General features: G+C 35.1%; 2 protein-coding genes across 2 annotated transcripts; one reads left to right on the top strand and one right to left on the bottom strand.

The window, feature by feature from the left end:
• Nucleotides 1-3,107, top strand: LOC112504261 (uncharacterized membrane protein C776.05-like). The gene is made up of 8 exons (XM_025108198.1): nucleotides 1-87; nucleotides 161-259; nucleotides 365-422; nucleotides 533-633; nucleotides 839-934; nucleotides 1,371-1,464; nucleotides 1,581-1,818; nucleotides 2,777-3,107. Exons 1-8 carry the CDS (start codon nucleotides 1-3, stop codon nucleotides 3,105-3,107), a joined length of 1,104 nt encoding a protein of 367 aa, XP_024963966.1.
• A 3,665-nt stretch (nucleotides 3,108-6,772) lies between these two features.
• LOC112507127 (myosin-17-like) lies at nucleotides 6,773-22,499 on the bottom strand. Its single transcript, XM_025111563.1, has 39 exons — nucleotides 22,266-22,499; nucleotides 20,082-20,210; nucleotides 19,232-19,375; nucleotides 18,992-19,137; nucleotides 18,714-18,870; nucleotides 18,382-18,440; nucleotides 18,112-18,271; nucleotides 17,836-17,985; nucleotides 17,624-17,760; nucleotides 17,382-17,528; nucleotides 17,182-17,283; nucleotides 17,043-17,100; nucleotides 16,853-16,954; nucleotides 16,683-16,720; nucleotides 16,352-16,478; nucleotides 16,111-16,281; nucleotides 14,407-14,538; nucleotides 14,178-14,287; nucleotides 14,020-14,080; nucleotides 13,357-13,534; nucleotides 12,870-13,075; nucleotides 12,657-12,776; nucleotides 12,475-12,573; nucleotides 12,177-12,398; nucleotides 11,347-11,486; nucleotides 11,039-11,156; nucleotides 10,903-10,956; nucleotides 10,718-10,798; nucleotides 10,336-10,506; nucleotides 10,035-10,190; nucleotides 9,725-9,931; nucleotides 9,165-9,302; nucleotides 9,007-9,077; nucleotides 8,777-8,876; nucleotides 8,585-8,641; nucleotides 8,446-8,502; nucleotides 8,274-8,354; nucleotides 7,466-7,548; nucleotides 6,773-7,105 (listed from the first exon to the last, which is right to left on the bottom strand). Exons 1-39 carry the CDS (start codon nucleotides 22,266-22,268, stop codon nucleotides 6,982-6,984), a joined length of 4,596 nt encoding a protein of 1,531 aa, XP_024967331.1. The 5' UTR covers nucleotides 22,269-22,499; the 3' UTR covers nucleotides 6,773-6,981.
• Nucleotides 22,500-24,345: the final 1,846 nt, after the last annotated feature.

Raw genomic sequence — 24,345 nt, 5'->3', positions numbered from 1 at the left:
ATGTCGAGCACTGAAGACACAGAAGAAAATTCATATGCTGCACGTCGGTTTCAAAGGGTGAAGCAGAGGTTTAAAGATCGATCTAAGGTATGAAGTTTTGTTTATTGTTTATATCATTTGGTGTTCGATTTTATAGGTTTTTTTGGTTGGTTTTTCGTAGAGAGTGCAACAAACAAAAGAAAAAACAAAGGAGATATTGTCTAAACAAGCGGTGAAGATCGCTAAACATGCCGAAGAACATGAAAGCTTCATCACCAAGGTCGATATATATTACATTTGATATATAATTGCTATCGTATAGTACCTGTGTGATATATGTATATATATTTTGAAAAATTTGCTTTTCTGTTTTCTGCTTTTGTAGGTAACTCATTTTTTAGGTGTCTTCGCATATGGGGGATTTTGTTTTATATTGGGTGCAAGTGAGTAAATCGTTATCGGTAGATTTTGTTTTTTCCGATTGGTGTCTAGAAATCAGAACAAATGGTTTGTAGTCAAACTGTTCGTTAATCTCTTGTTGTTTTGGTCTCAGGGCCACAAGATGTTCGATATATATACTGCTTGTTCTATATCACCTTCGTACCACTTCGATGGATTTATTATCGCTATAAGAAATGGCATTATTACCTTCTGGTACGTTCATCTCGACACTTATTTCGGTTTTTAGGTCCTTATTAAGAGATGACTATTACAACGCTTTAATAGATTGCTTTATAGGTTCTTCTTTGCTAGCTGCTTGCTAGCTCTTAATGAGATTTCTGGTTGTTTTAAAAAAATAGATTGCTTTATAGGATCATAAGTTTTCTGCTAAACATCATGTATTTCTTGTGTGATGCAGGATTTCTGCTACTATGCCAATACCATCTTCTTGATCATGCTTTTGTTCTTTCCTAGAAATCAAAAGCTTTTCATGGTTACTTTCTCATTTGCAGAGGCAAGTAGATCATCTTATATATATATATATATATATATATATATATATATATATATATATATATAGAGAGAGAGAGAGAGAGAGAGAGAGAGAGAGAGACTCAAATTCTGGGGAAACCACAAAAAATAAGAATCAAGTAACACCCTAATAACCATTAATCTGTATGCTAGCAAGTGTGCATAAAAGTAATTAAAAAATGTTTCCTGGTTTTTATGCACTCATGCCTATTGGACAAATTACTTCTATGTACATGTGATATCATACAAATGAATGGTTCATCAGTTTTCCGTGTTTTTGTGGTTCTCCTTTGAACCTGACTTATTTATGTATGTATTTAATTACTTTTTCCCATATCTTACATTGCACATAAAGTAACAAGGATCATACTTAAAAGACTTGCAAATGGACTCATAATTCATGGTTGATACTTTTGAAGGGACCTCTAGCATGGGCGTTGATCGTTTGGCGTTGTAGCTTGGTTTTTAGTTCAGTCGATAAACTTGTAAGCGTCCTTATACATCTTTTACCAGGTGAGTTGGATCAACGTTTGTTAATGGTTCATCTATCATACTTATAAATTATGATCAAATGGTGCAGTATTGATAGAACTCGACTCTAATACCATGTGAGAATATTTAATCCGCAGGTGTGGTGTTCTTTACAATTTGCTGGTGGGATCCAGCCTACTTTAAAGCGATGCATCCTGAGGAAACTGAACAAGAAGTTTCATGGCGTCAAGTTGAAAGCAAATCTTTCCTGTGTACATGGCTATTCACGGTTCCTTTGATCGCTTACGTCCTTTGGCAGGTTCTTTATTTTCTAATAGTAAATGTCCTTCGTCGACAACGGTTGTTAAAGGATCCTGAAGTTATGACCTCCTACAGGTTATCTTTTCTACTTTACAGTCTTTTCTACACATAAAAGAGTTGCATTCTCAAGTCAATAAATATGGGCACTTACGATAATTTCTACCTCTACACTAAAATGACCCCGTAAATCCCACTGAAAAGTAGGGTCTGAGGGTGTGATGTACGTAGACCTGACCTCTTAAGTATAGTGGTTGTTTCCTAAAGACTTATTGTTTATGCAATGCGAGCAGAAATTTGATAGTCCCTAAAAGTAATTTTTTACATGAAGTTACAATTAACTAGAAATGGTAGGTCTCAAGATCCTAATTCCTGACCCCTTATCCCTATGTTTGATAAACTAGTTTGGCTATTTGGTTGTTTTTCCATTAATTCATATATGGATAAAGTTGTCTGTATAGATTGAGAAGGAAAGTTTTTGTTTGAGAGTGTTTTTTCATAAATAGAAGTAGCGTGTTTTTTAATTGGAAGGAGCAGGTTTTGGAAAGAAAAAAAAACTTGGTTTTTTTCATATTTCCTCTTAGTAACTTACTAAATAAGTCATTTTCTATATTATTAAGCCACTACTAAAAAATGATGTATATCTGACCTAATAAGCTATAAATCCCATTAAACTGCTAACAAACGGGCTTTTAGTTGTTGGTTGATAAGCTATTGCTAGCTGAAAAACTAGTTGTTAGCTAATAAGTGAGATGTTTGCCGATACACTAGACATGTTTGGTAAAAATTAGCTGATAATTTAGATGACAACGTAAAAGGACCTAAAATAAGGGGCAAAATTGGAAAGGGGTGGAAAATAACCCCATTAGCTTATTGCAACGCTCCTAGTTTATGGCTAACTAAACGGGCTTTTTCAATAAGCTAGCTTATGGTTACCAAACATGGCTTATGTCTCGGTCTTTCTCACATGGTGCATCTTTCTTTATTCGTTTTCTTGTTTCTGACACAATGAAGAACGTCGTTGGTGGCCGTATAGGGGACTGTCGAAAAAGGCACAAAAAGCGAACAACATATGGTGGCGGTTAAGTGGCATTCTTGGCGATCAAAATCGAATGTTTATGTACATTTTGCTACAAGCCCTTTTCACTGTAGCGACAATGGCGCTGACGGTCCCAATATTCTTGTCGTATGAATTACACCTCATCTTCCAGATACTCAAAGTTTCTGCAGCGGTTTGGAATGGAGGAAATTTCTTGTTGGAAGTTATGCCGCGCCAAGTGGTTCTCAAGGAGAGGAAAAAACTAGAGGTGGCGCAACCGCCTGTTGAAGATCGTAGTCAAGAAAACCAACCCGTCTCAGGTGAATAACCGTTTTAGATATGCAAGTCGTAAGTTGGGTGTATAGTTTCTTACCGATGTTGGTTTAGCATAGATTTGTTAACCTTTTGGTGCGGTTCATGGTGGTTAAGACATCTGCCACTGGGCGAGCCTATTAAGTCGTAAACAAACAACTCTGTTAAAAACAGTTTTTATGTGTTGTTGCACGTACAAGCGTTGTTTTGGTCTCCAAAAGTGCGTTAAGTTTTAACAAGAAGTTATAAACTATGAAAGTTATCATTTTTTATATGTGAAATGTATATTATGGATATTACTACATGCACCCCTTTTAATATCAGAATCATGCCAAGTCATGCATTAGAAATTGAAAAAGTCTTGACGTCAACGTGCGTAAAGGAAAATTAATAGGCAGGGATGTAGCCACAAGGGTGGTGCCTGATTGGTTTAAGCTTGGCTTCAAAGGTCAAAAGTACCAGGAGGTCCCAGGTTCAAATCTAAGGAAGAATAAAAATCCCCTTGTGACCACGGAGGTTCAAATACGATGACTTTGGACTATCTGCAAAGCAGGTGATCGTTCTGGAATTAATTAGCCTACATAACAGGTTGAATATCCAGGTTAATAAAGAAAATGGCAAGGATGCATTTATCACTGCATAAGGATACATTTAACTCACCACTATATTATTTATGTTTAAGAACATTTATGATTTTTTTTTCACTGTCGACCAATCACATGCATCATCATCATCACATTATTACACCCTTTCTACTTTTAACTGAAACATAGTATTAAAGAAAATAAATTATATCTTGCTCAAACAGATCTTCTATATTGTTGTTTAAAGTAGAAAAAACTTGAAGTTTAGAATAGGGGTGTAAATAATGCGAGTTAAGCTCGAGTATCATTATGCTCGACTTGAACTCGAAACCCAATTTCCAAGCTTGAACTCGACTTGAAAATTCACGAGTAATAAAAATCAAACTCGATTCGAACTCGATAACTATTTCTCAAGCTCAAACCAAGCTCACCCATTGAAATTTATGAATTTTTAGGGTCTTTTCTCTTATAAATTTTAAAACTTAAAGATGTTCTCTTAGTTTTTATAAAACTAAAACGATCAACTTCAAACTTTATCATCATAAAGATAAAGTTAGAAATTTCATACACCTCCTTCTCTTTTTATAATATCTTTTCTCCCTTCATTTACCATCTCTTTTTCAACATGGGACAATTTCACTAATCTTTTTTATAGTTTTTCTTTGTCTTTTTTTTTTAATGTGATTTAATATATAAAAAAATTAATTAATTTTTATAATTAAAAAAAAGCATAATTTTGTTTAAATATCTAAAAATATAAGACATTTTTATTATTTATATTTTACAAATTTTATCATAAAAACTGATTATATTTTAAAACTACTTATATATAAAATAATCGAGTATCTCACGAGTTTTTCAAGCGAGTGTTGGGTAGTTTGACTCGACTCATTAATATGTCAAGTCGAGCTCGAGTTCTAGCCGAACCTATTTGAGTCGAGTGTTAGACCAAGCTTTGGCCGAATCAATCTTGAGTAGCTCGCGAGTTGTCTCGTAACGTTTACACCCCTAGTTTAGAAATTCACTAAACTTAAACAGGAGAGAAATTGTTTTTTTTTTTCTTTTACACCAAATCACCAATAAGATGAATTATTATTATTTGACATAAACTTTTTTTAAATGTTTATTGGAGGCGATAAAGTTGTAATAATATTATTAATCTTGAAATCTCTAAAGTAGAAAATCTGTCTTTTTTTTTAGAGATTTGAACTTTTGAATATCTAAATTAGAGATTTTATAAAAAAATCTATTGAAGATGTTCTAAATGGTTTATGTTTTTGTTTACAAGAAATCTCTCGTTAAATTCTTACAGTTTATTATTAATAAAATATTTTTATATATATACATATTTAGAACGATAGATTTGGAAGACAACGTATCTTTCTACATATTGCTTTATGTGGTATAACCGTGAAAAACAAAAATAAAACATGTTCTTGTTGATAATTCATTTATTTCCTACACACAAGCATATACGTTGAGACCTTATTCCGTCCAAAAGGGTTTTTTTAACCGGCAACCACTAAGTCGGTCTACAGTCTAAACTATCTTGAATCAAGAATCATGTGAGAGACAAATCAGATATACAATAATCTGTTAAGTGTCGGACTTAAAAGATCAGTACCCATAATAAGCCCAAAAGAATTGTGACTCTCAAAATGACTACAACTTAATTTATTGGTTCACTACAATAAAATAACATGATTTAATAATATTGTGTGTATTTTTTCCAATATCATCAAGAAGCAAAACTCAAACATACTGGTAAGGGCTGGAAAGGATATATTACTTAGGTGGCGTTTGTTTTTTAAGAGGTGCTGAAGTCTGAATTCACTTCTGATTTTTAAAAGGTGGTGCTGAAGTCTGAAATCTGAATCAATCAGACTGTTTGTTTTTTGCGTCTGAAATCTGAAGTTTGAAGATGAGAGATCGACAGTTGATATGGATCGACAATTGACAGAGTTGAGAGATGAGAGATCGAGACATAAGAGTTGATCCAGAGAAATCGAGCGTAAAGAGATCAGAGTAGGCAGGCAACGATTTGAAATAAGAGGTAATAAGAGGTTTCTCAACCACTTAAATTTTCAGACCTAATAAGAGCTTTTAAGCTCTTAATTGAAAAAAAAAAAAAAAACTGAATCCTCTTATGTCTGACCGATTCAGACTTAAGAGGACATTAAAAACAAACAGCCCCTTATACTTTTTTTACGAAAGTCTTTATCAACTTATTATAAGTTAGAATGATTTAACTTCTTTAAAAACTCCTTATTACCGGTTTGGTATCGGTATAAGTTATTTATCCAAATACTCAAAAGTGCTTATTACCGGTGCTACACCGAAATAAGTCAATAAGTTATTTTTATAAGCAATCCCAAACATCCCATAAATAAGGTTACCCAGGTATTTATATTGAGATTTTACATCTTAGTTATCAAAATGAAAGTTTTGAAATTGACTAACTTACGTTACATTTTCATGCAATTTACCCTGTTTCAAATAGTTTCCTACTTTCCGTATGATAGTAGTATTCTATGGGGTTGTTTGGTTGGTTTTCAATTAAATCCTGTATAAATAAAGTTGCTTGTGTATATTAATCTGTCTGTATATATTGGGAAGGTTTTTGTTTGGAAGTGTTTTTTCATAGATGGAATGAGTGTGTTCTTTAATTGCAAGGGACATGTTTGGAAAGAAAAAAAAACTTGACTTTCTACATACAACTCTCCGCTAGAAGCTTACTGAATAAACTACTTTCTATATCTTTACGCCACTACCAAACAATCATGTATAACTAACCGGATAAGCTGTGAGTCCTATTAAGCTCATTAAACTGCTAACAAACAAAACCTTTATAATCAACTATAAACAAAGGGTAGGGCAGGCAAATTCATAGTATTTTTTTAGTAATTACAATTTTATTCTTTTTCAGTTATTAAATCAAATATTATTTGCTTTGGATTCCATCAACATACATTACCAACTTTTTATTCTGCAGGTTTCATTTACACTTTTTACAGTAACTATACAACCACCTTTCTTTAGATACATTTTCCCTTTACCCCACATGGTTGTAGCTATACAAAGCAGGCCAATCACACTGTAACTATGATAACTAAAGAATAATCCCCTTTACCTACCCAAAGGCTTAGAAGGAACAAAATGAATTGATCCCAACAAAAAAATGAGTGGGAGAAGTATAGTACATACCTTGTTAAATGGACCAACAACAACTGTCTGTATTCACAGGTTCCAACCTGATGAATATGCAGACTTGCCATCAAAAGAGTTGCAAATCATCATACATCTTCATCACTCTTTCCGTTGATGCAAGAATACGAAACCCGAGTTTTCACGAATCAACAGTGGAGGTTCAATGTCGGCTATTTCTACTCGTGGCATTGACTTGGAGATATCATCCACAGAGAATGGGATGCTGTATAAAAACCAAAGTCCAACCATTTATAAGAAATATCAAGATTCTGCAACAGTGCCTATAAACTTGAAAGACTTGTCACATTCTCTAACAAGCAAAGCAAGGTTTTGTGGGGGTGGGGGTTGTTGGGGGTGGAGGTTGAGGTGGTGGGGTAGGGTAGGGTAGGGTGGGGGTGGACAATTGAGATCGAGTGTTTTCGGTAGTCAAGAATTAGCAAAGGTTGATTAAGTAGAGCCTTAATAGTTACAAAAATAACATGGGATTTGGTTTAGGATGTGTGGATTCTTATTGTGACAAGTGACTTATTATTTCAGCTGTTGCCTCTATTATACATTGAAGTTCTGATTTCTGAAAAAGTACCTGGAATCATCATCTAGCAAAAATGAAGTGCTAACAGAATTGTTTGAGTCCTCCGTCATCATAACTCTCATTTTGGAAATGATCTAAAGAGAAGAGAATTCTTAGAAGGAGATGTTGGATAAGAAATAAGCTTCAAAATGAACAGAAGTTAAGATGCGCTTGAAGCAGGCCAGTTTAAAGTGGGTTACAAGATATAGCATGACCAAATACACTTTATATATATAGAGAGAGAGAGAGAAAAAAAAAAAGAGAGAGGTTAAGGGGAAAACCCAAAAAAATGAAAAACTAAAGGACATCCTGATAATAATTCATCTGCATGTTTCTCGGTTTTTATGCACATACACATGTGTATACTGGACAAATTGTTTACAAATTACTTATATGCGCATGTGCATAACGTCCAGATGAATGGTTATCAGGGCGTTCTTCAGTTTTTCATTTTTTTTGCGGTTTTCCCCTAAACTTGACCCCATATATATGGAGGGATGGTCAAATGAGAATGGTACCTATTTAAAAGAACACGAAAACGGACGGATCACATGTGATTTTACACTAACATCACATACAAAATCACATGTGATTTAGGCGACCTTGCCCGGCGACCTGAAGACGCAGCCACAAGTCGCCCGGCCACCCTTTTTGACCTTTAATGTAAAATCACATGATTTTGCACGTGATTTGCCCGTTTTCGTGTTCTTTTAAATAGGTACCATTCTCGTTTGATCCTGCCTCTCTCTCTCTCTCTCTCTCTCTCTCTCTCTATATATATATATATATATGTAAATTGTATTATTTGAATGTAACTTACATCTGAAGATACACTGTGTGTACCGTATTTGTCATCCCAATACATCGTACTAATTCGGTATAGCTGCTGTATGCTGAGCACCTGCATGAGCCAAACACGGTTTCAAAATAAGATAGAAAAGGAAAAAGGTTTCATGGCTATTCGGAAATTTGAAAGTCGGAGATTTTCTCACAGGACAAAGTTCATTGGTTATTTCTTTCAACGTTTTCCTGGGCTTCTGATGTATAACCTTAACAAGGAAACAAAGGAGAAAATGTGGTTAGAAGCAAGCAAGAAGTACGTGGAGGTGGAGCCATGAAGGCAAAACTCACCAAGAATCCGACTGCCTGTCTGATATGCTTTAACTCATCCCAAGCTGAGCCTGCATACTGTTAATCAAAATGTTTTAGGAGAATACCATGGGAAATTCCAGCAACTACAAGTTTCATTCAGTCATAGTGCCTGATGTTATACAAGTATTATATACTTCAGAAACAAAAGTTTCATTCAGTCATAGTGCTTACTTCCTCTGTTGCATAAAAACACCATTGTTCTAATTCAGCTAATCCTGACTTCACGTATTCCCCGTTGCTGAATGAGCAGCATTCACGTCGCAATAGAAGGCTGTCACCATAAGGGCAATAACAGTCGTGATTGGGTAAAATATTCGATATTGGATTAATTTTAACATTTCTTATCATGCATGATCAAGTTGACTGCTTTCACAAAAGGGTATAAATACAGTTCAGTTTACCTGTTGAATAGCTGAACATTGATAAATGAGAATATTTGTGTGAATATATTGCGCACCAAGAAAGAGGGCACCTGTAAAGCAAGAAATCAAGAGATGAGAATAGCGCTACCATAGAAGAAGAATCACAAATGCGGCTGTACAAGGGTCTTAAATCTCACATAGTTTGCTTTCATTATCTTCAAGCAACTATCTAAGCTTTTTACAATGCTTTGCCAATGAGCATTCACCGCTTGCTGAGCCACACCTTTAGCTTGGGATCGCCCTTTCACCAAACTTGCACGTGATGTCCTAGGAACCTGCATATACTGCAAACTTCAAATCCCAAATATTAAACAATTTTTTACCATCTTGATAATCTTTTAGTGGGTACAACGGTTGTCTGTTATAGGAGGGAAGAGTATCATATCTTAGAACTAAAATTAGCCAATAATGCAGTGTTCAAGAAGGACGAGCTCAAATTTAGTAGTTCTACATTCTCCCCAAAATAACTGAGATTTGCCCTTTGGAACATTAAATCTAGAATCCATTCTTCAAGGCGTCTTCTAGTGTTTTTAGAAAGAAAAAAAGCTCATATTTCTCCATAAATTATCTGAAGAAACTATGTTCATTGAGCAAGGCTCTGCCATATACATTTATCATGTCAAATTACACATCAAAATACACCACAAATATGTACTCTTCTATATATAACAGCCAAATAGGATAAGATAGAACTTACCTGGATGCATGATCCTATTAACGGAGATATTTCTTTCTTCAGATTATCCCGTATTAATCCATATATCTTTTCAAGAAATGCTGTAAGTTGCTGCTTGAACAACAAAGCAGGATATTTGGCCTCCACCTGTCGTAAATCATCCAGTCTACCAAGAATTTGGCCACTAAGATATGGAAGGCCACCACTCTGAGGAGATGCTCGTAACCCCTAAATAACTTTAAATCTCAAAATCTATGAAAAGAGAGTAGAACCCAACAAGTAAAAGTTATAATTAAACATTAAAAAATGGTGCTGCATATGTTGGTCATACCTGGGAGGACATCCTTCCAAAAAGAGAGGCTGATGACCTCCGCCTTTGTGGAGTCATACTAGCTGCTTCACTTGCTTTAAGGGTGTGTTGAAGCAGCGTCAACAATGTGGATGTATTGCACAACCAGTAGCCTAAAACATCATTATTATCGTGGACCTTCATCACAGGAAAATCAAAGTCAAATCCAACTCCCAAATTCCTGGACTTACTCAAAACAATCCATCAAACAGAAACTGTAATTTGCTACTAACGACATGGACGTATGGTAATCTCAGAACATTGATAAATTAAAAGCATTCACCTCTATGGCGGAAGCAATGGTTTCGATTATGCGATCAAATACAGTTGTTCGGTCAACTTCAAATGACCTCCAGTGCAAAAGGCACTTGTATATAACACAAGCAGCAACAGGTTTGCCGCCGTGTAATCCTAGATCTTGTGAAATACACTTGATAAGTAGATCCTGGTTCTCCTGAAGAAGAACATTAAGTAGCAATTAATAAGTTCAGAGATGATCAGGAGATAACATGAGTTCTGGTTTCAAGAGAATAAATCATATCCTTTTGGTAACTAAACGATTATTTTAGTTCATTTAATTTCAAAGTTATTCATGTATTTTCACTTTAGCAAAAACTACATGTAAATGTGATGAAACTTATGTGTCACTCAGACCCGTCACTTACTTGTTGCTTTTCGTTAAGAGACTTTTGTGGCTTCTCCTCTAATTCAGGTTCCCTCGTATTTGATAGAACAATCGACATTTCCTGAGCCACATAATAATACATAAGTGATATAAACTTTTTACCTTGAGCTTCTTAATCTATTTTACACGAGATAATTTATATTCGAGGATATTAAGTATAATTACAGGTGTAGTAGGCCTTGCTTCGCCATTTTGGATGTTCCCATTCTCCAGTGTTCTCTGTAGATTCATCCATATAGACTGAGAATGTTTATCCATGAGCAAGAGAATAACTGAAATCTAGTTTCCTTTTGTATGGTACCTGAAAAAAAGTTGTCCTTGGCCGTGGAGGTATGGATTTTCCAGTAGGTGACATGATCAGTGCTTGTTGGCGAAGTACTTGATTCTCCGACTCTATATTGGAGAGCTTCTCTTCAAGCCTAGAAAAGTCAAAAGAAGACATAATAAATGTTCCAGGTACTCACAAACAAATAAAACCAAGATGTGCAAACACGAGAGGTTGGTATTCAGTAGTGCTTGATATAAAGGCACATACCTCTTCATTTGTACAAGGGTATTTCACTAAGGTAAAAAGTAAACAAATTTATCTTTCATAATTGAGTGAAAAACCTCCGTGTGGATTCCTGAAGCTGGTCTGCTCTTTTTTCTGCATCTTCAAGTTTTCTTATTAGCTCCGCATTCCTGGCATCAGCTTCTATGTAAGACTTCCTCGCCTCTTCAGCCGTCTGTTTTTGGTTTAGCAGCAAAGCCTGTGCAAATTTTATGATTTCATTAAGCCATCATATCCCCCCAGGTCTATTTAAGGAGCTGATTGGTTGGTTTTCCATTAAGTATTATATAGATAAAGCTGTCTGTGTATATTTATTTTTGTGTGTATAGATTGGGAAAGTTTTTGTTTGGAAGGGTTTTTTCTAGATGGAATGGGCATGTTTTTTAATTGGGAACGGCAGGTTTTAAAAAACTTGGCTTTCTGCATAAAGGCTCCCTCCTAAAAGCTTATTGAAATAAGTCACTTTCTATATCATTAAGCCACTAACAAACCGTCGTGTGTAGCTGACAGAATAAGCTATGAGTCTTATTAAGTTCATTAAGCTGCTAACAGACAGGCCCTAAGTTTTCCTTATAGTCCACCACCAATTTTGTAAACCAGGCAAGCATAAATTAAATGATACTTGCAAAGGCAACTTTTGAGGAAGCAACCATTTCGTCAGATACCTGCATTGCATGCATATATAAATGCATAGTAGATCAAAGTTTTAACCAATATATCTACTTAATTCACATTCAACCAAAATATCTGAAAAGGGTGCAATGATTAGATGCTTGTTACTCTAAGAAAAACAATGGCAATAGCTTCCAAAGATTATAGTGATAATTTTCAACAATAAATGTTTTACAACATGAAACAAAAAGAACCATTTTTTAATTGAGGTGCCTACCTTTAAACTTTTGATCTCTGCTGTCAAGGTGTCAACCTTTTCTGTATCCTGAACTATAACCGGTGTTTGCTTAACCACTGGAGGAGCATCTTCAATAGCTTTCTGTGCTGCTTCACGCTCTTCAATTACTTTAGCATTTGCTTCATCTATTTGGATTTGCATCATACGCAATGCATCCTGCAGCTTTGCAGTTTCCTGTATTTTCGTCTGTTCCAATTCACTCTGTTGGCACGTAAAATAACAATCATGGTGAGAAAAAGCAGCAAATTTGAAGCAGAGGACACTAAGATAAAATTACTCTTAGTCTCTTTTCCAGCTGCAAACGCCATGTAAGTTCTTCCACACGCTTTTCTAGTTTGTCTTTTGCCTCTTTGAGGGCCCCTGTCTCCCTTGCTGCCTGAATAGATGTACATAATTGTCACCAACTTGAAACATATTTCTAGTACCAAGAAACATAAGCTCCTAGTAAGATGGGGATACCATTTTGAGAATCCGAAGCTCTTTCCTGGCAACTCTTTGCCTCCAACCACATTGAGTAACTATTGCAGCCTTCCGGAGACTCATGTAGTAAGAATATGCACTATAGCGACGGAAGTGAACCTGCATGCCATCGGAAGATTCATTTGATCTATGTTGACTCATTGGGATTAAAAGCTACATTGAGGTGCTTAAAATACATGCTATTTGTAGAACCTGTATGAAAGTTGCAGCCTTAGTTTGTTTTCGGTATCTAAACTCATCACGAGCAGTCGTTGCTCTCAACCCTGTCTGCAATGTGATGACACACATCCTAAGTGTTAGATACGATTTGCTAGCAACAAAACACCGGAAATCCTTCTGAATCTTGACCGCAGCAGCTTCTCTTCGCAGTTTATCAAGTTGCTTGCTAGCTGATAGGCCTGATTAGACAATAGATGGAGGGGTCAAACTCTAATAGGATGAATTATTACGGGGGAGGTCAACTATAAGTCAGTCACATCATGGCTCAAAGAAACAATTCTAACCAATACCAGAATTCTCATAAACTGTTACGTTAACACAACATTATCTACAGAGTTTGTGGATAATATATAAAAACAATTTCAAAATTTTCATAAATGTCAGATGCATAAGCTGGATAAAACAAGAATAACGAGAGCAACATAGAAAATAAAAATGAAAAAGAGCAGCCAACTGATACCTCGCCAACACGACTGCAACTGGATAGCAGCTTCGCGTATTAAGATATATTCCTTGCGGGCAATATAGGTGCGAATTTGCCTTTGAATAACCTTAGCTGCATCCCCAAGAACCACTACTCTCCTTGTATCGAGTTCAGCCATTTGACCTGCTCGTAGAAACACCTTTGTTTTACCAATCTGCAAGTAGTTACAATATCTTTCTTAGCACTTGAAGCTTAAATTTCATTATAGCATGTTGATCATTTGGTCTACTCTTTGCATCTTATGGAGGAAGAGAAATTCTTTGGTCTTCGAAAGAGATGCTCGGATCGACATTCGAGAGAGATTTTTGGAAATTCAGTCAACCTCCTTTATTTGGATCTCGAACAGGACTAAGAGCAACAAACCTTCTTGGGTGGATTGGTTGTGTGGATCTAATTGGCAGTCTTAATGTCCGTCTAGCTCATGTTTTGGTCCTATGCTTTTGTTTTGTATCATTTGCTCTTTCTGGTTTCTAGGTTTTTTTGTAGTGGTTTGATTGTTCTTCCTTGCGTTATCCCCCTTGCAGAATGTGGAACTCTCCGGTGTATTGTTTAGGGTTCCTCCCTGTTCTTTTCAACTTAATATTATTGCCTTCCAAGAAAAAAGTATGCTAGCAGCAATAACTGGCAAATGGGATTTACCTGGTAACCTTTCAATCCCATTTTATCCAGAATCATCTGGCATGCTATCTTCTCATCATAGCTACATTAAAGGATATAATTGGAAAACTATGATGGATAATTGACACAAAGGAATCAAAAGTATTCACAATAATGAGAACAAGATCATTTAAACATACTTTCCATCCAAAACATCAGGAGCTAGAACACCAAAACGAAGAAGAAATTCGTAAAATGTTCGCCTGGTAGGATAACCAGCACAACTTATCCTGATCGCCTCCAGAACACCCTATATTACAATAAGTTAGAACATGAGCAATATAGGCCAAAAGGATGCTACACTATTTTGCCAAGGTACTTTCAGCTTGAGTCCCATTAGAGCCAGGGTTTATATTTTAATTTACTTACACCACAGCGCAGTTGTTGGATGATGTTTAGGTTCTCAAAGATAGCAGGCTTGAGAACGTTGTTTGGCTTCACACATCTAATGTAGTGAGGTTCAGTTGAACTCAAGGTTTCCATTAGAGAATGAAGCTGTAGCTGCAAGTAGTAGACACATTCATCTCTCATCAGAATACTCAGCAATTAAAAGTTCTGTTTACATCATATAGCTGCAAGCATGCAAACTCCTAGCTGCGAAGTGGAAGTCAGTTAATCGTTACCGCATGCCAGAATCCTAGTTTAAAGAAAATTGGCACCATAGCTGAAAACGGAAATCATCCACATTTAGAGCAAATGAAATTCTAGATGGCGGTAAACAAAAAGCCAATAAATCTTAAAAGAACAGAAGAGAATAGAAGAGGAGAAAAGTCCACCAGAAACTAATGTATTTCAGTTAAAACCTCATTCTGCATTATGGGTCTAACAAAATTGAAACCAGGAATCTTAATCCAACGTATTGCTCTGTAATACCCCCTCCTTCAACATTTTTTTTGAAGAATGGTTTGATTCTCTCCCACCCCCACCCCCAATAAATAGAAAAAAGACCCTGCATTCTGTGTCATCATGGATCTCACAAAATTGAGCAGCATGCCTGATGTAATCTAATATACAAACTGCATAGATACATGTTGCTTCATCCTCCACCTTAAAGCAAATTTATGCGGTCATTGAGAAGGAATTAGTGATAAACTGATAAATCAATTTGAAAAAAAGAAAGACGATAAGAAAAAAAGGAAAAAGAACATAGCCAAGTGAGAGACAGAAAGACTGAGGTCGCCGCAGATTAAAGAAGAAATGGGAGGTAAAAGCGAAATAAAATATTTCGTCGCTTTCAAAGAAAAGGTCTCTCCAGCTTTAATGAGATTTTTTTGTGGTAGGGATGGACAAGGATTCCTAAAGAGGGATTTAGTAGCATGTTAGTACTTATGATCTTTCTACAAAATATCAAAATGGTGGAAAAATGACCATAATTGATTAGTGGATATGAAGATTTAATTCCTCTTGTGCTTTCCTTCAAAGTATATGCAACTTCAATGGCCTCAGCACTATTTAGTGTACTTCCTTTGGAAAGCCGGTAACTGTTTTCCTGTGACATCTTTTCACTGGATATCATCCTGGAGAAGATTCAGTCAAGCGCATACTATATTTGGCTAGGATAGTGAAGTGTAGAGCACATAATGTATTCGGCTAGGATAATGAATTCCAAGAGGTTCCAGAAGATACAACTAATGGTGACGATGGAAACATCATGTAAAAAAATGGATTCTCCAAATTTGTCATCGACTAGCAAGACAACAGACATGCTAGCGATATTGTCATAATATGTGCTCCACGCTCTGACCACACTTGGCCTACAGCCTTATTCAAAGCATAGAAATTGCATCAGCAATAGCTTATGAATGACCGCATAATATCTCAGGTTGATAATCCCGTGCTCTGCACTAATAAGTTGCTTGGTCCAATAATGTTTTCATATTGAATTATCAAGTTCAAAGTAACGCAATTGAGCTTTATGGACTATTTCACAGACCACTTAGCAGAATGCAAGAATATCTGTATTTGTTAGATTGCCTTCATATCGTGCTTTACATTTCATGAAAGAAATCAGTTTACTATCGAGCAACTATTCAAATTTGCATACAGGAAGAAGGCCAAAAGCAAAAGAAATACCTTAAACCGTGTACCAATGGAGGAAAATTTGGATGATTTGGACGATGCTTCAGGAAGTGGAGGAAATAGACCAACAACAAATGGATACTTTGAGGCAGTTAACAAGCTTTGATGTTCTGCCACCACATAATCCTTGTTTTTGTCTAGAAACTGATCAGCTAAATAATTCACCTGCAGTACTAGGGATATAAGAGGAAAGTGAAAAAAACTGCCATATATGGAAATATAAGCAAATATGCACCTCCCCAGCATAATGAGATATGGTAAAACTAGTGCGAGAAAGCTTGGGTTTGATGAAGCGCTTGTTCTTTGCAAATGTCTGGTATAGCTTTTGAGCAAAAGTTTCATGAGTAGACTTGGGGAACATGCTGCATCAGGTAGATTAGTTAACGAAAATCATATGCTGATATAGAAATCAAATGGCGCACTGAAAAATTACAAAGATAAACAAGAACATGCTATTTATAATGAAAAACTACGATGATACGTACAACCCTGGTTAGACAAAAATAGAAACAAAAATGTAGAATAATATAGGATTACTATCAAGAGCATTTGAAATAGGCTCACACCATGCTTCATCTAGAAGTGAAATGATCCCTCCAGGTTTCTGCAAATATTTCCATTACAAGTATATTTAAACAAGAAATACAATTTGACAATCACATACTTCAAGAAAAGATGAAAAGAGAAATACTACATAGTGGATAAATAACAATGTATCACACATTTAGTTGAGCACCTTTTCAATAAGATCCAAAACATCTTGGTTATCAACAAACTCTATGTAGCTCCAATTTATTGCTTCCTTTGTGTACTCTTCTTGTTCCATTTTAAACACATGCTGCAACAACAAGTTGCAAACAAATGAAGATGGTAATTTCACACATGCGCTTCCTCATGTGATGGATAATTCACACAAACAACCAAACCTGGTTAAAGTGTTGTTGTAGTTTTTCATTTGTAAAATTGATGCAGAACTGCTCAAAACTATATATAGCAAACCTTTCGTCAGCATAACAGCATTCAGGTTCATGTCTTGTTGTAGAACATAACTTCCATAAAAACTACCTGTTGTGCTTAAAACTCTCAAACCCATATATGTCAAGAACGCCAATTAGTGATTTTGAGTTTGGATCTTGTCCGATTGAGCTGTTTAGTTTCTCCACAATCCTAAAAGATGTAGATGGTGTAACTAGATTCTGAGCAGAAAGATAAGAAACACATGTATCATTGTCCATGAATATTAAACCAATATTAATTATTCTCACCAGTCAAACAAGCGAGAGTAGATTGTTTTAGCCAAAGCATCCCTACTACCCAGTGCAGCTTCAGGATCAAGAATCATTGTAATAACTTCCTCAGGTGTCACCATTACACGCTTGATCAATGCATCCTCTAAGCTCTTAGCATCACACCTATTACATGATAATGGTTGGTTGATACTAACCATCAATCACAAAGCAAGCATATAATGCAAATCTGTGAATGGAAAAGGACAATAGAAGCCTACATAAGCAATTCAGCTGTTATATTCAGATGGAACCTAGACTTCTCATCTTTAATGACCGAAGAGTCAATTTCATGTCCCTTTGCAAACTCGATGTTACCAAGATGAAGAATTGCAGCCACTACCCTGAATATTGCCTCCTGAAAAGATCTGTGTAATATAAGAAAATCCAAGATACTACATAAAAAAACATGGGCAGGGTCAAGAAAGGTGACCTGTTCTTCTCCACTGATTCCGAGAATATCCATGGCCCTTCTTGTAGCAATATATTCATGAGCATCATTTACTCCCTCAAGCTCGTATGATTTTGACTGATTTAAGTAATGATATGACTGAGGGCTTTCAAGTTTAAACTTCTCTCTGTCCTGCAAATAAGTGAAAAAATCCTCTTGTGATTGTCAAGTCTATTACTAATATCAGACATCAGTTTGTCGCACAGGATAAGGTAAGGAAGAACCTATAGATCCAGAAAACTAAAGGAGCTTAAATACCTCAGGTGGTGCCGCACAAAGAAGATAAAAGCAATGGTAGTTTCTTTCAGGATTTGATATCTGACAAACACGAGATCTCTCAAGAAGATAAGTTCTGATGGCTGCCCCTGATATCCTCCCACTCTTATCAAACTGTATCTCGACAAACTTCCCAAAACGACTATGTTTGCATGCCACACAATCAACACAGTTTAGCTAGTCAGCATCATAATGATGAGAAAGCCAAATATAACTCAACTGTTTCCACGTTAATAAATTGGCAAGTTTCACCTTGAATTGTTGTTCCTAACAGTTTTTGCGTTGCCAAATGCTTCGAGTACTGGATTGGACTGCATATGGATTTAGTGAAAAACAGGAAGAAGAAAAAAACAATAAAAATAACTTTTAGCAAGCTGGTGGTATTCACAGAAACAACCTCTTTACTCCTTGTGGTAGAGGAAAGATCTGTGTACATCTCACCCTCCCAAGTCCCAACCCTACTTCGTGTTACTGGATTTGTATGGTTTGGTTTGGTTTTTAGGATTTAGGAAGAAGGAAAAATAAAGATTGCGGCATTTTCAGAACTAGAAATGAGATGTCGGTTATAAATAAACTTGGCTTACTTGCAGGACTTGTTGTTCAACTGTCCGACCTTCTACTCCGGTACGACCACCTAAATGTGCGAGATATCTCATGAGCATCTTTGTTGTTTCAGTCTTACCAGCACCACTTTCTCCACTGACCAAAATTGAGTTGCTTTTTCCTTCCTTGATCATCTCCCTGTTTACAAAGTAAATCAAGTTAGCTGGGAAAAGCTAAAAGAAAAAATAAAGAGGGTAAACTAAATTAACATTAAAAGCATCCTCTAAGATACCCTCACTTAATAGAACGTTAATATTACCTGTATGCAACATCTGCAACTGCAAAAACATGAGGGCTAAGTTCTCCAAATGCTGCCCCTTTATATTGCTCCATCATATGTGTATCATAGAGATGAGGTAATCTTTGAAACGGATTTATCGCAATTAGAATGTTCCCGGTATATGTCTGTAGGAGGAATAAAAAAGAGTATGGTATCAGCAATCATTTAGTTCTGCTTCCAAGATATACTCAGTTGAGGAAAAATAACTCAACATCTTACATATATTTCATTAAGCTCATATCTGGTAGACAAGTTTTGCAGCACTCCTGGTTCATGCAAATATGAAAGCCTGGTCATGTCATCTACACCACCTGCAGGGGCTTCAGTATCTTTGGGAAAAACTTTTGAGAAGTTTCTGATAACCTGCAATCATATTAAATAACCTCAGTTGCACAATTAAAGCAAGCATGAGAACCGTCAAATTGTCAAACGAGAATTCAGACCCAAATGAAGCTTCAGGCCTTATGCCAGCAGCTACAAGAATCAAGAGGCATAAACCATCAAAATAAATAATGACCTTTCCAGCAATCATAATCCTTAGGGGAGGAGCTTAAGTAAACAGTTTTGCGTGTTTCATGTATTTTAGATATTGGACAGAGTCTAGCATTATGCAATTAGGACCATGACAATATCTTCAAAAGTTGCATTAGAAGCACATGGAAAATAATTCACATAGCTGCATAAGGAGTAGTCGAAATGACATTGTCATAATGAGGTTTACCAAGCTGTAAGGTTAGCCTTTAAAAAAACATAACATTACAGTAAAGCGTTACACCTTTGTTCTAAGTGGTGACGAAGTTGTGCTAAGTCAGTGATGAATTGGTGCAATGTTACACCTAATATAAAATTGGTGTAATGTTACGTCTTTGTTAAAAGGGGTGTAAAGTGCCTTCTAATATCCATAAAGTTATGGCTTTGTAAAAAGGTCATAACCACATGTGTACCATGCATGAGTGCTGCCTAAGCTGCTTAAATTCGGTTTTCTGAAATAATCATATAAAATAATAATACAACTTTTTTTGTATGGCGTCTAAACTATAGAAAAATAATCTAGCATCACGACACTCACCGTCTTCCCATCTGTGGTATTAACATGAAGCTCCTGACCATTAATTCGGACTACTTCGCCATCAATCCATGCTAAAGCAGGATCCTCAACCCATACATGTGAACCTACAATAATATTAACCGGTGCAGCCTGCGAGCACTTAATTGCATTAGAAGCAAAAGGATGAAATAAGAAAGTTGTACAAATTTCAGATAGCCCACACATGAAAACATATAATTATCATATAGAAGACAGCTGGGATCATATTTGTTCAACCCTTGTAGTACCATTCGAAATGATAATGAAGTCCTAAGATGCTAACTCACAAGACATGGGACTGGTTTATGAAGTATGCTTATCAAGAATCAAGAATATGGTATTTTCTCAAATAAGATTTTGAGAGTATTATAGATTATCCTTATGTACCTCATGTCATACTATCAATCTATCATATGCATCCACAAACCAGTATGGTATTAATAATTGTATAATGTATTGGCATTCACCCATTGCATAACATTCTTGTTTCCCATTGTTGGAATAAATCATTGTAGGAAAGGCTTATGGGGAGAAGAGGTAAATGGCAAATGAATCAGATACATGAACCACTAATTGCGTACTTAAGAAGGAAGATTACTATATACTCCTACCTGAGATCAGATGCCACCCTCAGAAGGCGCACAATTTAATTTTAAAGAAATGAAATTAATACTAACATGCTTATATTTACCAAAACACTTATAAATTATAATACATTCAGACCTTAACTAGTCATGGTGCTTCTTCAGAACATTATTGTTACCAAGCATAATTTTTAGAGAAGCCAAATCAATATATGTCCATTTAAGAGAATATGCTTGGCTGGAAAAAGTAGGAAGTAAAAAATTAATGAAATTGTAGGGAGCATATCATAAGCAATAAGAATCTAACTGAAATTATTTCTTGGCTCTAAACAACCTTGGTCAGTTGCCAGACAAGACGTTATCCTTCTTTTACATATAAATTTGCATGAATTTGTATTTATGCACAATAAATCAATGTACTAGACACAAAAAATTTACAGCAAATATAACTTTGTAACAAGCCATGACAGAAGTTTTCCTTTTTATATAGTAACCAATGCACACTAATAGAGCCCACTTACCATCATTACACGTACATTATCTAATATATTCCCAGTCAGGCGTCAGCCACATGAACCGTCGAAAATGTTCAATTCCTGAACAGTAAACAAGAATCTATTCTATAGATTTCCTCAAAAGTTGTGTTGATACACTTTTTGGTACATTCTGCCTGTTAGCCTGTGTCTTGGTTGAGTTTTTCTCGTCATCAATGTGCAGAAGTTAAAGCCACATAAAACTATTATACATTAGACGATGATAAGCAAATATTGTAGCGCTACAAGCCTACAATTGCGTTAAACCTTCCTAAAAATAGGCACTACCACTTGATGTCAAGTAGTCATGTTGTATCAGTTGTTTTTTAATGACAGAATCTTTCATCCTTTTGAAATTTCACAAGATTCTAGCATATATACAAGCATATGCAGTCGCCTCTCTCACGTAACATCTCAACGTGATATACCTAAGATGATGTTGGAGCGTCGAAATTGAGGTTTGAATTGAAAATGAAGTTCAGAAGTTACACACCCTCCATGTCAAACCAAGTATTCTGATATTTAGCAAAAGATCTGCTTTAATTAACCCCACAAATCCCGATTTCCAAATACATCAACCACAAATCCCAATGATCAGAGCATTTGAATTCACATCTACACCCTTCTATGTTCCCTCAAGGTATGTTAGGAACCTGAGCAAATTGGTACACAATTTAAACTTCATGGGCCACAATTCCGATTCTGAACTCCAAATTACATGATTTCAATCACCACTCATTTATATAAAACAATTCCTAATACAGGAAAACCAGCTTCCCCTCTTATCATAAATGCCATATATACAATACATTAACATACATGCCCACATTTACGTAGAAGCTTCACAAAACCCAAAAAAAAACATATAACAAAGAAACAAACAAACCTGAGTTGATAAAAAAACAAATAGCATCAATACGTATAAGCCAGATACTACAATTTACAAAGTGAAATTAAAGTAGTGGACTCGTTGAAAAGATTTGACTTCTAAAATATAAAAAACTAAGCAGCAAAAGTAATCATTGAGCTACTTTAGCATAAAGACGTACCATTGATGATGATTCCTTTGAACAATCGATCTCCTTCTCATCAAATGGAAGCAGAAAGTGTCAACGATATCAACTCCACCAATCAGATCGGTGATAAAAAGGAACAAAACAAAAGCTTATTTGCAGATATGATTTAGCAAATAAGAGAAATTTTGGGAATTCTCAATAACTGATGTAAGCAATTTGTGTGTGTTACTTGTGTATACGTGAATAATACACGCAGTAAAGCAACAGAAAAGGTGTTGTGTGTGTGTGTCTCTCTCTCTCACAACTTTCTCTGTCGTCTGGTCAGCATGAAGGCAACTCTCGACTCGAAATCGGACATTCGACCGCCGGTTTAGGAGCGGTTTGGACATAAGGTCTCTTTTGCTCTATATTTACGAAAGTACCCTCTCTAATGTCATTCAATTATGATATTTATATAATTACAATTCCATAATTAAATAAAACGATGTTCAAATAAAAAKATATTTTGTTAACATATTTTATTTAATATACAATTATRTATGTTAATGTGATAAGAATGTAAAATAAAAATAAAAAATAATCAACTAAGTATAATGTATATAGTTGAATAATCAACTAAAAAGTTAAATACGTATCTTTTAACGTATTTTAGCTAATATAGTTTATGTGATAAAAATGTAAAAATAAATTTTAAAAATAAATTAATAAAGTATAATATATTTTAACCTATTTTAGCTAATGTATTTTAATGTGATAATGATGTAAAACAAATGATGTATCATAAATTAAATAAATAACTATAAAAAGTATAAATCGTAAATATTAAAAATATTTTTTTATAATATATATAATAATATAATTAAGTCAAAAACTATTCAATATTGGACTCATTTCGAAGGTATTAACGAGACGATTATAATGGTGTAATTTGTTAAAATAAAAATGTATTTTTTAAACATGTTTTAATTGATATACGATTATATATGTTAATTTGATAAATGTTTAAAATGAAATATTTAAAAATAAAGAACGTAAAATAAATTAATTAACTAATTATAAGGGTATAAAATGTAAATTTAATATTTTAATTTTAAAATTTGGTTGAATGTGAGAGGGGGTGAGCATGTGAGGAGAAGAGTATGTGAGGGGAGGGGGTGAAAAATGACGTAAGAGGCTATCAATATCCACCCTCTTTATATTCACTTTTTCACCTCCACCTCCACCTCCACCTCCACCTCTCTTCACATACACTCACCCCATCACATACATTCACCATTTCACAATCGATTTATTTATTCAAATTGTATTAATATATAAAGATCAGGCGTAACCATCATCGTTAAATCTTATTTTATAAAACAAGTGGAACTTCAAAATTATTAAAATTCATGGCTCCCGCCGTATTGCGCGGGTACACAACTAGTATATATATATGGTTGGGTTCACGTGAGACCAGTTTGTTTTCGTAAGACCCATAAGACCATTTTTTTTACACTTGAAACTTCACAACAGAACTCCATGGAGGTAAAAAAACCAAACTTTCATAGCAAAAACGGTGTGAAGGTTACCTTCACAAAGTTTTGCTGAAGTTTCAAGTTATCAAGTGTAAAAAAAATGGTCTCACGAGGTCTCATGAAACCAGACTAGTCTCACGTAATCCCAAAAATATATATATATAGGTAGAGGTTCAAACGATAACACTTTCATTTTACGAGAACACCCTTATCACATGTGATAATACGCGTAAGAAAACCATGTGATGTACAAATAACGTGTTCTACGAATGAGTAAAAAGTTGTTATAACCTATGATGATTTCTATTTTTTAAATATTATAATTATATTATTAATATAATTACTATATTTGGAATATTATTTCGTATTAATTTCAGTAATTTATTTATCTTGTGTTTTACATTTTGTAAATTACATTTAAATTTGTAGTGTTTTTTTACTGTTGAGGGCACACCATTTATAATGTTTTAGGAAAATTGCATCAAAATGGAACCAACTTTCACATGATTCCTATTTTGGGGAACGAACTTTCAAAATCGTCATTTTGATGAACCAACATTCACCTGATTCTTATTTTGGGGAACCAACTTTCAAAATCG

Source organism: Cynara cardunculus (genome assembly GCF_001531365.2).
Source record: "Cynara cardunculus var. scolymus isolate 2C chromosome LG 2, CcrdV1, whole genome shotgun sequence".
Taxonomy (NCBI): Eukaryota; Viridiplantae; Streptophyta; class Magnoliopsida; order Asterales; family Asteraceae; genus Cynara; species Cynara cardunculus.
Note: the sequence above shows the minus strand (reverse complement) of the source record. Positions and strands in the feature narration are given on the sequence as shown.

Excerpts from the sequence above, each read along its gene's own strand:
- LOC112504261 (XM_025108198.1), top strand. The coding sequence starts at position 1 with ATGTCGAGCACTGAAGACACAGAAGAAAATTCATATGCTGCACGTCGG. Across the intron at positions 88-160 it reads GGTTTAAAGATCGATCTAAG|AGAGTGCAACAAACAAAAGA; the intron begins GTATGAAGTTTT and ends GGTTTTTCGTAG. Across the intron at positions 935-1,370 it reads TTACTTTCTCATTTGCAGAG|GGACCTCTAGCATGGGCGTT; the intron begins GCAAGTAGATCA and ends ATACTTTTGAAG.
- LOC112507127 (XM_025111563.1), bottom strand. Across the intron at positions 19,376-20,081 it reads ATACCACAGATGGGAAGACG|GTTATCAGAAACTTCTCAAA; the intron begins GTGAGTGTCGTG and ends ATATGATTGCAG. Across the intron at positions 16,721-16,852 it reads TTTTGGATCTTATTGAAAAG|AAACCTGGAGGGATCATTTC; the intron begins GTGCTCAACTAA and ends AAATATTTGCAG.